The sequence below is a fragment of the Staurois parvus genome, unplaced genomic scaffold, assembly GCF_062004578.1.
Source record: "Staurois parvus isolate SC_StPar_1 unplaced genomic scaffold, SC_StPar_1.0 ptg000449l, whole genome shotgun sequence".
Taxonomy (NCBI): domain Eukaryota; kingdom Metazoa; phylum Chordata; class Amphibia; order Anura; family Ranidae; genus Staurois; species Staurois parvus.
This window is the reverse complement of record NW_028318245.1, coordinates 3,208,722-3,221,249: the sequence shown is the minus strand read 5'-3', so window position 1 is coordinate 3,221,249 and position 12,528 is coordinate 3,208,722. Positions and strand designations below refer to the sequence as shown.

The window sequence follows — 12,528 nt, the reverse complement described above, 5'->3', positions numbered from 1 at the left end:
TGTGCGCTTCAGCATGCGCTGACCCCGCTCTGACATGTGACGTGGCCTACCACTTGGTGGCTGAGTTGCTGTTCCCAGTTGCTTCCACTGTTATAATCCCACTAACAGTTGAGCGTGGAATATTTAGTAGCCAGGAAATGTCACGGATGGACTTATTGCACAGGTGGCCACCTATCACGGGACCACGCTTGGAGTCACTGAGCTCCTGAGAGCGACCCATTCTTTCACCAATGTTTGTAGAAGCAGTCTGCATGCCTAGGGGCTTGATTGTATACACCTGTGTCCATGGAGGGGATTGGAACACCTGAATCACATAATCTGGAGGGGATTGGAACACCTGAATCACATGATATGGAGGGGATTGGAACACCTGAATCACATGATATGGAGGAGTTTGGAACACCTGAATCACATGATTGGGAGAGCGGGGACAATACTTTTAGCAATATAGTGTATATAGCGCCATCAATTTATGCAGCACTTTGCATATTCACATCAGTCCCTAACCCTTAAGGGGTGTACAATCTAAGATCCCTAACTCACATTCATACATACACATACTAGGACCAGTTTAGACAGGAGCCAGTGAACGTCCCAGAATGTCTTTGGAGTGTGGGAGGAAACCGGAGCACCCGGAGGAAACCCACACAGGCACAGGGAGAACATGCAAACTCCAGGCAGGTAGTGCCAAGGTGGGAATTCAAACCGACATCCCTGTCAGGCATCCTGATGTGGCTGTCAACGTTTTTAAGTACTTTGACAGCCACTTCTTGATGCATTCTTCAGCTTTGCTAAGCATATCATAAACAAATTAAAGAGACACACAATGAAAACAAATGCAATAAAAATATTTATTTTCCAGCCCAAAGGACATTTTTTTTCTGCTGGATATTTTTTATATGTTTTCAAAGAGGAAACAAAGCGCTGCACTTGAGTGACTATAAAGCGGAGGACAGTGTGATTTATGGTGCATAATATACTGAATATCATCTTGGGAGATCTTTTATTTCCAGCGCGAAGGACAATTTTTTTTTTTTATGGTTGATATTACTTGAATGTTTGCAAAAGTAGCATAAAGGTAGGTGAATTGTCTGATCTGATTTATTGGGAATACCAAGTGAAAGTGTATGGAAACGGGGAACAAAGTGTTCACCTACATATTGACCTTCTGGGTATTGGAGAAGGAAGGAGAAGTAGCCAGTTTGGGAGGGAAGGTGGTGGTATTGATGGTGGTGATGGTGGTGGTCGGTGATAGAGGTTCTGTTGGAGGTGTGGAGTGGTGGCTATATGGTCTAACTGTCTTAGTAGCAGGGACCCTGAGTCAGGGCCCGCTGCATGGCAGAACTCTCCTATGGAGCACGGGTGTGCAAGATCTCACAAATTATATGGCAGCTTCCCTACATAGCTTTGGGTAGAAACACAAGTATGTATCAAGCTGCATTAGAATGATTAAACAGAACCCGTGCCTTCATACATCAGATGTCCCCATAAAGTATCCCCTTACATCAGATGTCCCCATCAGAGAGCCCCCTTACATTAAGTGTCCCCATAAAGTATCCCCTTATATCAGGTGTCCCCCTACAAGTGCATCCTTACATCAGGTGTCCCCCTACAAGTGCATCCTTACATCAGGTGTCCCCATAAAAGTGTCCCCCTTAAATTAGGTGTCCCTCTACAAGTCCACCCTTATTTCAGGTGTTCCTATAAAAGTGTCCTCATTAAATCAGGTGTCCCCATAAAAGTGCACCCTTACATCAGGTGTCCCCATAAAAGTATTCCCTTACATCAGGTGTCTCCATAAAAGTGCCCCTCACATCAGGTGTCTCTATAAAAGTGCACCCTTACATCAGGTGTCCCCATAAAAGTACTCCCTCACATCAGGTGTCTCCATAAAAGTGCCCCTGACATTAGGTGTCCCCATTACATCAGGTGTCCCCATAAAAGTGCCCCTTACATCAGGTGTTCCCATTACATCAGGTGTCTCCATAAAAATACCTCCTTACATCAAGTGTCCCCCTTAAATCAGATGTCCCCATAAAAGTAACCCATTACATCAGGTGTCCCCATAAAAGTGCCCCCTTACATCAGGTGTCCCCATAAAAGTGTCCCTCTTAAATCAGGTGTCCCCCATAAAAGTGCACCCTTACATCAGGTGTTCCCATTACATCGGGTGCCCCCATAAAAGTGCCCCTTACATCAGGTGTCCCCATAAAAGTACCTCCTTACATCAAGGGTCCCCATTAGATCAGGTGTCCCCATAAAAGTGTCTTCTTACATCAGGTGTCCTCCATAAAAGTGCCCTCTTACATTAGGTATCCCCATAAGTGTCCCCCTTAAATCAGGTGTCCCCCATAAAAGTGCACCCTTACATCAGGTGTCCCCATTACATCAGGTGCCTCCATAAAAGTGCCCCCTCACATCAGGTGTCCCCATAAAAGTGCACTCTTATATCAGGTATCCCCATAAAAGTGCCCCCTTACATCAGGTGTCCCCATACAAGTGCCCTCTTACATCAGGTGTCCCCATAAAAGTGTTTCCTTTCATCAAGTGTCCCCCTTATATCAGCTGTCCCCATAAAAGTGCTCCCTTACAGCAGGTGTCTACATAAAAGTGCACCCTGTAATTTGGAAACCTTTTCTCATCAGCAATATATAGCAGTCTTGTGACTTCTATCAGTGTCCAGCAGAGCATTGGTTAAAGCTTGTAGGAGGAGTTTTTATTCTCCCCTGATTGTCCTATGAGGCTGCATAACCACTGACCCTCTGTCTGGACAGCGCTGATTGGCCCTGTCCTGATCACATGCACCCTCCCAAGGAAAAAAAAGAACTCTCTAACAATACACACCAAACTGACCATGTGCAACTTGCCCCCAAGGCACTGTACTCTCAGCAGATGGATTGGAAGAAGGGGAAGATCAGAGAAGACAGGATCAAACAGCCTTTTTACACAATGCAGATGATTAACCCCTTAGGTTCCACAGTGAGTATAACAAGCATGCTTTCCTGCATCTACAGACTGATTTTACTGTTGGGGGTTCAGTAACACTTTAACTATATGTGTTCAATAAAGTACATGACTTTTTATAAATAATTTTTTTTATTTTTTTTTTGTATATAATTTTATTATTATTATTTTTTATATATAATTTTCTTTTAATATTTTTTTATATAATTTTTTTATTTTATATATATATATATATATATATATATATATTATTTATTGATTTATTTTTTAATATATTTAATTTGTTTGTGTGTGACCTCCCAAAAACTCCCAGGGGCAATTGAGTTCTGACTTCTCTTATCAATGTCCTCCACAAGCATGACCTTTAAAGGAAAAATCCTCCCACCCTAGAAAGATGCTTGGATTTCTTTTTGAAATTCACCTATTTATGTACTTATGATGTTTTAATGCACAAAGTGTGTTTATTTTTCATTTCTTGTTTTCGTTTACTTTATGTGTTATTTTGTAAAACACTGAGCAAACTGGCACTATATAAATCCTGTATAATAATAATATTCACAAAATAGTTGAACAAAGCGAGACGTATCGGTCAAAGTGTCAGATAATGTAGTTGCTGCAGCTTGCGTCTTCTCCACAAGGTGGTGATCCCACTTATTGCCCATGGAACACAGAGAGAGGAAGTGACACCAAACAAAGACAGGAAGTTCCAGGAGAGAGCAAAGCCTGAGGACTAGAGGGAGAGATTTCTGCAAGCAGCAGCAGAGGAGGTAATAATAATTCTTTATATCCAGTAACCCCCGTCATGTTTATCCTCTTCCTCCATCGTCATCGTGATGTCGTTTATGCTTTATAGACCGTATACATCCTAAATATAGAACCATTTATCCAACCGTCCATCCAGAGCCTCTGGTTTATAGACCGGATACATCCTAAATATAGAACCATTTATCCAACCGTTCATCCGGAGCCTCTGGTTTATAGACCGGATACGTCCTAAATATAGAACCATTTATCCAACCGTCAATCCAGATCCTCTGGTTTATAGACCAGATACGTCCTAAATATAGAGCCATTTATCCAACCGTTCATCCGGAGCCTCTGGTTTATAGACCGGATACGTCCTAAATATAGAACCATTTATCCAACCGTCCATCCAGAGCCTCTGGTTTATAGACCGGATACGTCCTAAATATCGAACCATTTATCCGACCGTCCATCCAGAGCCTCTGGTTTATAGACCGGATACGTCCTAAATATAGAATCATTTATCCAACTGTCCATCCAGAGCCTCTGGTTTATAGACCGGATACGTCCTAAATATAGAGCCATTTATCCAACTGTCCATCCAGAGCCTCTGGTTTATAGACCGGATACATCCTAAATATAGAGCCATTTATCCAACTGTCCATCCATTGGGCCTCCCTAGCAGGTCTCTGTTCATCAATGTTCTGCTAAATGATGTTATTGTAACAGTAATGGCAATGCCTATGATTTGATAAAGCTCTTTTGAGTTTTCAGTCCTTCTGTTTTTGTCTGTTGTAATGGAATTCAAGATGTCTGTAGTCTGGGAGTGTGTTCTGGTGGGGTGTATGGACTGTGCCAATCCTCTGATGATTCTGAAGAACAAAAAAAGGGGCTCACAATATAGACTTTCCCGGCCACTGTGTAATGTCATGTTTACATTTCCTCCATCATTTCCTTCATAATACATGGTCACTGCTACTTGGTAAACAAAGTTGACTCCACCAATATTTACTAGGCAATACTTCTCTTGAAAGCCCATTCTGAAACTTGATTTCCACTCCCACCTTGATCTTTTTTTTTTTTCTTGGAATGGAAGTCAAAGGAAATCTCCCTGACCAGGACACAATGCCTTTAAATTAAGTTCTAACTCTTCTTCAGTCAACCCAAACTCTTGTTTTGGCAAGAGTGTCTACAGTGTCAGAACTATGGAGGAACACTGAGCAGACATCTACTGTCTCACTATTGTCCAGATAATTCTCAGTTTATTATCCGTCTACAGAGAGGAGGGTCCTGTATAGATCAGGAGGAGGTGAGGAGGCTTGTGGAAGATCAGGGGTTACAATTACTTGCTTTGTATACACAGGATTATATTCTCCATGGAGGAGTGGGAGTATTTAGAAGGACACAAGGACCTCTACAAGGACGTCATGATGGACAATCAGCCGCCCCTCACATCACCGGGTAAGAGGAGACTTTATTGTAAAGGAGAGAGCAGTACGGAGGGTCCACCTAGATCCCCCATCATCTGATAAACACATAGAAACAATGGATTCAGTCAGTGTGTGTGTTTCCTACAGATGGATCCAGTAATGGGAACCAACCAGAGAGATGTCCCCGTCCTCTGTATTCCCGGGATTCCACACAGGAAGGTCACACCATCCCTCACCATCATCAAGTAGATGGATCCAGTAATGGGAACCCACCAGAGAGATATCCCCATCCTCTGTATTCCGGGGCTTCCACACAGGAAGATCACACCATCCCCCACCATCATCAGGTAGGTGGGACTGAGCATGTAGATTTAACAGCATATATTAATTTATGAGATTACAATCTTCTATATAACATCTTGTTCCTTTTTCACAAATGTAATCTATCATTGTTGGGGTTCAGGATAAAGAACCAAAAGTTGAGATTAAAGAAGAAGAAGAAGAGAGGTTGGTGAGTGGAGATCAGAAGTCTATGGAGGAGGGGGAGATGAATATGAAAAGTGAACAGGAGGAACCCTATCTATTTATCAATACAGGTAAGTGACAAACATTAAATGTAGAAACTGTTTACATTTTCACTTTACTTCCATGAGTATAAAGCATAAATTTACCTAAAATGCAAAATAAAGGCCGTCACACCCAGTTGATGGTTAGAACATCATTGATGTACCTTCTGCACTGCCCAGGGTATTTTAGGTATTGTACATTATATGAAAAAATCATCTATAGTCCTCTTCAAAAGGAGGCTACTATAGTGGCTTTCATATGGTGTCCAGTATCTCCTCCTCATTTGTTGGGAACATGACCTTATATTGAGGAATGGCGATGGACCTTTCATATGGTGTCCAGTATCTCCTCCTCATTTGTTGGGGACATGACGTTATATTGAGGAATGGAGATGGACCTTTCATATGGTGTACAGTATCTCAATCTCCATTCCACAATATAACGTCATGTTCCCAACAAATGAGCAGAAGATACTGGACATCATATGAAAGGTTCATCTCCATTCCTCAATATAACGTCATGTTCCCAACAAATGAGGAGGAGATACTGGACATCATATGAAAGGTCCATCTCCATTCCTCAATATAACGTCACGTTCCCGACAAATGAGGAGGAGATACTGGACACCATATGAAAGGTCCATCTCCATTCCTCAATATAACATCATGTTCCCAACAAATGAGGAGGAGATACTGTACACCATATGAAAGATCCATCTCCATTCCTCAATATAACGTCATGTTCCCAACAAATGAGGAGGAGATACTGGACACCATATGAAAGGTCCATCTCCATTCCTCAATATAACGTCATGTTCCCAACAAATGATTAGTAGTCAAAACAATCGTTGAGCTGAGCATTCGGGGGTTAATAGCAGTCTAGTCCTCAGCATAGTTGTTCCTTTAAATGATTAGCCATGATCCTTCATGATCTTGCCTGGCAAAGGCTACAGTGGTGGGAACAGGGGCACCTCACTTGGGCAAGGGCTTCTTATCTTGGGTGGCTAGGTATCAGGAACCCAGCTGATTCCAGCACAGTGGGGTCTCCTGTAATCTGCCAACATGGCAGATGAAAAGGAGCCAGTGAGGACAAGGACTGTGGAATCCTGAGTGTTCATCTGTTTGCTTGATCCTCATGGGTGGAGCTTTAATCTGCTGGATTTGTTCCAGAACTCAAAGCCAAGGACACGCAAGAAACCAAGGAGATTGGAGAACGGGAAATTTGCTTGGTCTACATGGAACACTTTCTGGTAGACCAACATATATGACTCCTGAATGTAAGGTCTGAAAAACGCCTATAACGTTTTTTTTTTTTAATTGCTTTCCAACAGATGGACAGTGTGTGCGGAACACCTCCGAGGAACCTCCTGTTTTATCTCCAGATTATCACACGGAATATAATGACATTGCACAATATTCTTCGGGAGTAAATCCCATCACTCAAAATATGTATCACAGACCTTACCAATTGGAAGGATCAATAGATCCCTCTAATCCCCTGGAAAATTCCAATATGGATCCCTCCAATCCCGTGGAAAATTCCGATATGGATCCCTCCAATCCCATGGAAAATTCCAATCTGAATCCCTCCAATCTTGAGGCAAGTTCTGAGAAATCAGATACCAAGACTTTAATATCCCACCACACAGACTTAATAAATCAATATTTTTTCAAGGAATCCTCTTTCATCCACGAAGGAGTTCGCACAGGAGAGGGTTCACTGTCATGCACAGTGTGCGGGAAATGTTTCACGGAAAACCGAGCGCTTCTTAGGCATGAGAAACGTCACACCGACGAGCGTCCCTATTCCTGTTCAGAGTGTGGGAAATGTTTCATTCAGAAAGCAGACCTGCTCAAACACGAGAGAATTCACACAGGTGAACGCCCCTTTCCATGTTCCAAGTGCGGGAAATTTTTCAGTGACAAAGGTAACCTTCTTAAACACCAGAGAATTCACACCGATGAGCGTCCATATCCATGTTCGGAGTGCGGGAAGTGTTTCCTTAATAAAAGTAACCTGGTTAAACATCAGAGGATTCACACAGGGGAGTGTCCTTATTCGTGCCCAGAGTGCGGGAAATGTTTCAACGACCAAGGAAACCTTATTAGGCACCAGAAAAGTCACACGGGCGAACGACCCTTTTCATGTTCAGACTGCGGGAAATGTTTCACTCAGAAAAACATACTTCTTACACACCAGAAATGTCACACTGATGGCTGTCCCTATGTATGTTCAGAGTGCGGGAAATATTTCATTCAGAAACGAGACTTTCTTATACACCAGAGAAGTCACACGGGCGAGCGTCTCTTTCCGTGTTCAGAGTGCGGGAAGTGTTTCATTCACAAATGCAACCTTGTTAAACACCAGAGAATTCACACAGGGGAGCGTCCCTATTCGTGTTCAGAGTGCGGGAAAGGTTTCTATGACAAGGGAAACCTTATTCAGCATCAGAGAATCCACACAGGTGAACGCCCCTTTTCCTGTTCAGAGTGCGGGAAACGTTTCATTCAGAAAGGAGACCTTAAGAAACATCTGAGGGTTCACAAGAACGAGCATCCTTTTTCCTGTTCAGATTGGGAGAAATGTTTCAGTTAGAGAAAAAACGTTTGGCGCATGCCAGAGAATTCACTAAGGAACGAAGAGACGTCCCAAACGCCGCGCATCGCAGAAAACCCTCGTATATAGACTCTGTCCAGGCCACGTCCTCTGACGCGTTTCGCCTCTTCACTGGGCTTAATCATCGCTAATTGAGCAGAGCGAAACGCATCAGTGGTGTGGCCTGGGCGAGTCTAGGCTGAGGCTGCTTCTACTTGTCTACGGCAGAGAATTCACACAACCGAACAACCTTTTCTGAAGAAGGCGGCTTTTCATTGGTCCAGCCAGTGATGAATGCAGTTTGTTTTCTTCGGCTCCACAAGATCTGATTTTAATTCTGACGTGATTCTCACGTGTTCTGATTTTCAAAAATAAACAGGAAGGCTCCACAATTTACATTTCTGTGTTCTGGTTTTTTATTTCTCTTGATTCACTAAAATTCTGGTGATTGATGTTTAAAATGTTTTATTATTGTCGGAACTGCCCTTTATTAGGGGTTCCCACCATCCCTGTGCGGAGTTCCTGGGTCTGTACACCCGCTGTGCCCATTATGAGGGGTTCCCACCATCCCTGGGCCGAGTTCCTGGATCTGTACGCCCGCTGTGCCCATTATGAGGGGTTCCCACCATCCCTGTGCCGAGTTCCCGAGTATGTACACCCGCTGTGCCCATTATGAGGGGTTCCCACCATCCCTGTGCTGAGTTCCCGGGTCTGTACACCCAAGAGAAGGTGGCTGCCAGAACATTTGGTGCTGAGAGAAGGGGGTATAATTCTTGAAGGAAGGGAGGGCTTCAGGTACACTGGGTGCAGATAGAAGTTTAGACTGAAGTGTTTTGGGTGTTGAGAAAAGTGGAATGTAAAGCTAATGAGGTTTGGAGATCCCCAAACTGAAGGGGAAAGTCAGGTTACATATATCTGTCTAAGAGGATTCTCAAGGATTCCTAAGTCTGTGATTGATCATTTAGACTTAAGTTTGTTGCTTGTGCAGTGACATTTTTTTTTTTAACAGATACTATTTTTTTTTTACTCCCTCCAACACCAAAAGACAGAGGCAGTACCTTAGAAATGGAATACATTCCAACAAGCAAAGAAATACACAGAGACCTTCCCTTAAGATTCAAAGTACCTCCAATAATCCTCATATTGTTACTTTACAGACGTTTATCGGTGATCTATGCAGTCATCATCAGCACAGATAATCACACTGAAGCCGAAATGAGGAGGTACTGGACACCATATGGAAGGTCCATCTCCATTCCTCAATATAACATCATGTTCCCAACAAATGAGGAGATACTGGACACCATATGAAAGGTCCATCTCCATTCCTCAATATAACGTCATGTCCCCAACAAATGAGGAGGAGATACTGGACACCATATGGAAGGTCCATCTCCATTCCTCAATATAACGTCATGTTCCCAACAAATTAGGAGGAGATACTGGACACCATATGAAAGGTCCATCTCCATTCCTCAATATAACGTCATGTTCCCAACAAATGAGGAGGAGATACTGGACACCATATGGAAGGTCCATCTCCATTCCTCAATATAACGTCATGTTCCCAACAAATGAGGAGGAGATACTGGACACCATATGAAAGGTCCATCTCTATTCCTCAATATAACGTCATGTTCCCAACAAATGAGGAGATACTGTACACCATATGAAAGGTCCATCTCCATTCCTCAATATAACGTCATGTTCCCAACAAATGAGGAGGAGATACTGGACACCATATGAAAGGTCCATCTCCATTCCTCAATATAATGTCATGTTCCCAACAAATGAGGAGATACTGGACACCATATGAAAGGTCCATCTCCATTCCTCAATATAACGTCATGTTCCCAACAAATGAGGAGGAGATACTGGACACCATATGGAAGGTCCATCTCCATTCCTCAATATAACGTCATGTTCCCAACAAATGAGGAGGAGATACTGGACACCATATGAAAGGTCCATCTCTATTCCTCAATATAACGTCATGTTCCCAACAAATGAGGAGGAGATACTGGACACCATATGAAAGGTCCATCTCCATTCCTCAATATAACGTCATGTTCCCAACAAATGAGGAGATACTGTACACCATATGAAAGGTCCATCTCCATTCCTCAATATAACGTCATGTTCCCAACAAATGAGGAGGAGATACTGGACACCATATGAAAGGTCCATCTCCATTCCTCAATATAACGTCATGTTCCCAACAAATGAGGAGGAGATACTGTACACCATATGAAAGGTCCATCTCCATTCCTCAATATAACATCGTGTTCCCAACAAATGAGGTAACTAAACCCACTAGTCAGACATCTCCAAAGGCAACAACCTATTGATAGCATCGCAAACTTCCATTACCAAAGGGTTTACGGTGTTTTGGAAATAATCTATCAATCTAGAACAGGCAGCCGGAGGAGGGGGTGGAGCCTGAACATGGCGGCACAGGAGAGAGTGTAGCTTAGCACTCTCCGTGAGCCTTCCCCCCCGCTTACCTCCCTATGAAGCCTTGTTAGAGGGACCAGCTGCACTGAAGGCAGTGACTCACCTGCAGGAGAGAGTCGGAGAGAGCCGGCGGAGTCCCGGTGACGGTCGGAGCCGGCGGAGTGTCGGGAGGGTGCTGTGTGAGAGACACCTCGGGGTCTTCCCTTTTGCTCTTCTGCAGCGGCGGCTGAGGAGGAGTGGGGTTGCCTAGGAGACGACCGGTCGACCTGGAACTGGGGGAGAGCCGGGAGAGAGACGCCTCATGGCCTCAGCTGGTGTCTGGCGTCTTGCGGCTTCGGAGGAGGAACAGGGTTGCCAGGGAGACGTCAGTGAGTCAGCTGGGACATTGGAGAGTCGCTGACACTGACTCCGACACTGACTCCGACACGTGAGGAGCTCTGGGAGCCCCGAGAAAGAGAGGGAATGTCCGGCATTTCAGCAAGTGGGTGAACCAGCTGAGGGTAACGGACATACTGTCTAGAGATGAGTGAATCGAACCAGACGAACCTGAATTCGATACGAATTTCAGGAAAAATTCGATCCGCGTCGAATCCGAATATTTGCCTACTTCGGGTGCGCGAATCGGATTTTTCCCGATCAGCCGGCAAAAGTGTCCCTGCAGAGAGCTCCGCTATTTCTGACAGTTCTCTGACAGAAGGAACACATGTACAGCGGTTGAAACATTGTATCTATTAGTTTCCATTTAGGATACAGATGTTTCAACCGCTGTACATGTGAAGAAGCTGTCAGAGAACTGTCAGAAATAGAGGAACTCTGCACATACACTTTTTGCCGGTTTGGAATTCTTATTTTCATCCTACTTCTTCTTCTTCTTCTACTTCTTCATCCTCATCCTCAGAAGAAGAGGATGAGGATGAAGAAGAAGTAGGATGAAAATAAGAATAATTCCAAGCCGGCAAAAAGTGTATGTGCAGAGTTCCTCTATTCTGCAGATACACTTAGAGGAGCTCTGCAGATACACTTAGAGGAGCTCTGCACATACACTTTTTGCCAGCTTGGAATTAATCTTATTTTCATCCTACTTCTTCTTCTTCTTCTTCATCCTCATCCTCAGAAGAAGAAGAAGAGGATGAGGATGAAGAAGAAGAAGTAGGATGAAAATAAGAATAATTCCAAGCCGGCAAAAAGTGTATCTGCAGAGCTCCTCTAAGTGTATCTGCAGAATGTCATTTATGGAAACAAATAGATACAATGTTTCAACCGCTGTATGGAGTGAATGTCCCAGAACTGTCAGAAATAGACTATTTATGACAGTTCTGGGACATTCCCTCCATACAGCGGTTGAAACCGCTGTATGGAGTGAATGTCCCACAACTGTCAGAAATAGACTATTTCTGACAGTTCTGGGACATTCACTCCATACATGTCCCAGAACTGTCAGAAATAGACTATTTCTGACAGTTCTGGGACATTCCCTCCATACAGCGGTTGAAACCGCTGTATGGAGTGAATGTCACAGAACTGTCAGAAATAGACAGAAACTGTCACAGAACTGTCCTTCTTCTCATCCTTCTTCTCATCCTTCTTCTCATCCTTCTTCTCATCCTTCTTCTCATCCTTCTTCTCATCCTTCTCCTTCTTCTCATCCTTCTCCTTCTTCTCATCCTTCTCCTTCTTCTCATCCTTCTCCTTCTCCTTCTTCTCATCCTTCTTCTCATCCTTCTCCTTCTTCTCATCCTTCTTCTCATCCTTCTCCTTCTTCTCATCCTTCTTC

At 43.6% G+C, this 12,528-nt stretch overlaps 2 protein-coding genes across 2 annotated transcripts in view; both read left to right on the top strand.

Moving 5' to 3' along the window:
• The window catches only part of LOC149453334 (uncharacterized), a 320,806-nt gene that overhangs the window by 289,546 nt on the left and 18,732 nt on the right, over positions 1-12,528 (top strand). The gene's annotated exons all lie outside the window — the stretch shown is intronic.
• Positions 3,585-8,696, top strand: LOC149453335 (uncharacterized). The gene is made up of 5 exons (XM_089688432.1): positions 3,585-3,731; positions 5,072-5,169; positions 5,286-5,485; positions 5,602-5,734; positions 7,036-8,696. Exons 2-5 carry the CDS (start codon positions 5,085-5,087, stop codon positions 8,298-8,300), a joined length of 1,683 nt encoding a protein of 560 aa, XP_089544558.1. The 5' UTR covers positions 3,585-3,731; positions 5,072-5,084; the 3' UTR covers positions 8,301-8,696.

Bases quoted from the DNA above. Each gene is read 5' to 3' on its own strand.
- LOC149453335 (XM_089688432.1), top strand. From the start codon at position 5,085: ATGGAGGAGTGGGAGTATTTAGAAGGACACAAGGACCTCTACAAGGAC. The intron at 5,170-5,285 runs GTAAGAGGAGAC...TGTTTCCTACAG, and splicing joins GCCGCCCCTCACATCACCGG to ATGGATCCAGTAATGGGAAC. The intron at 5,735-7,035 runs GTAAGTGACAAA...GCTTTCCAACAG, and splicing joins CTATCTATTTATCAATACAG to ATGGACAGTGTGTGCGGAAC.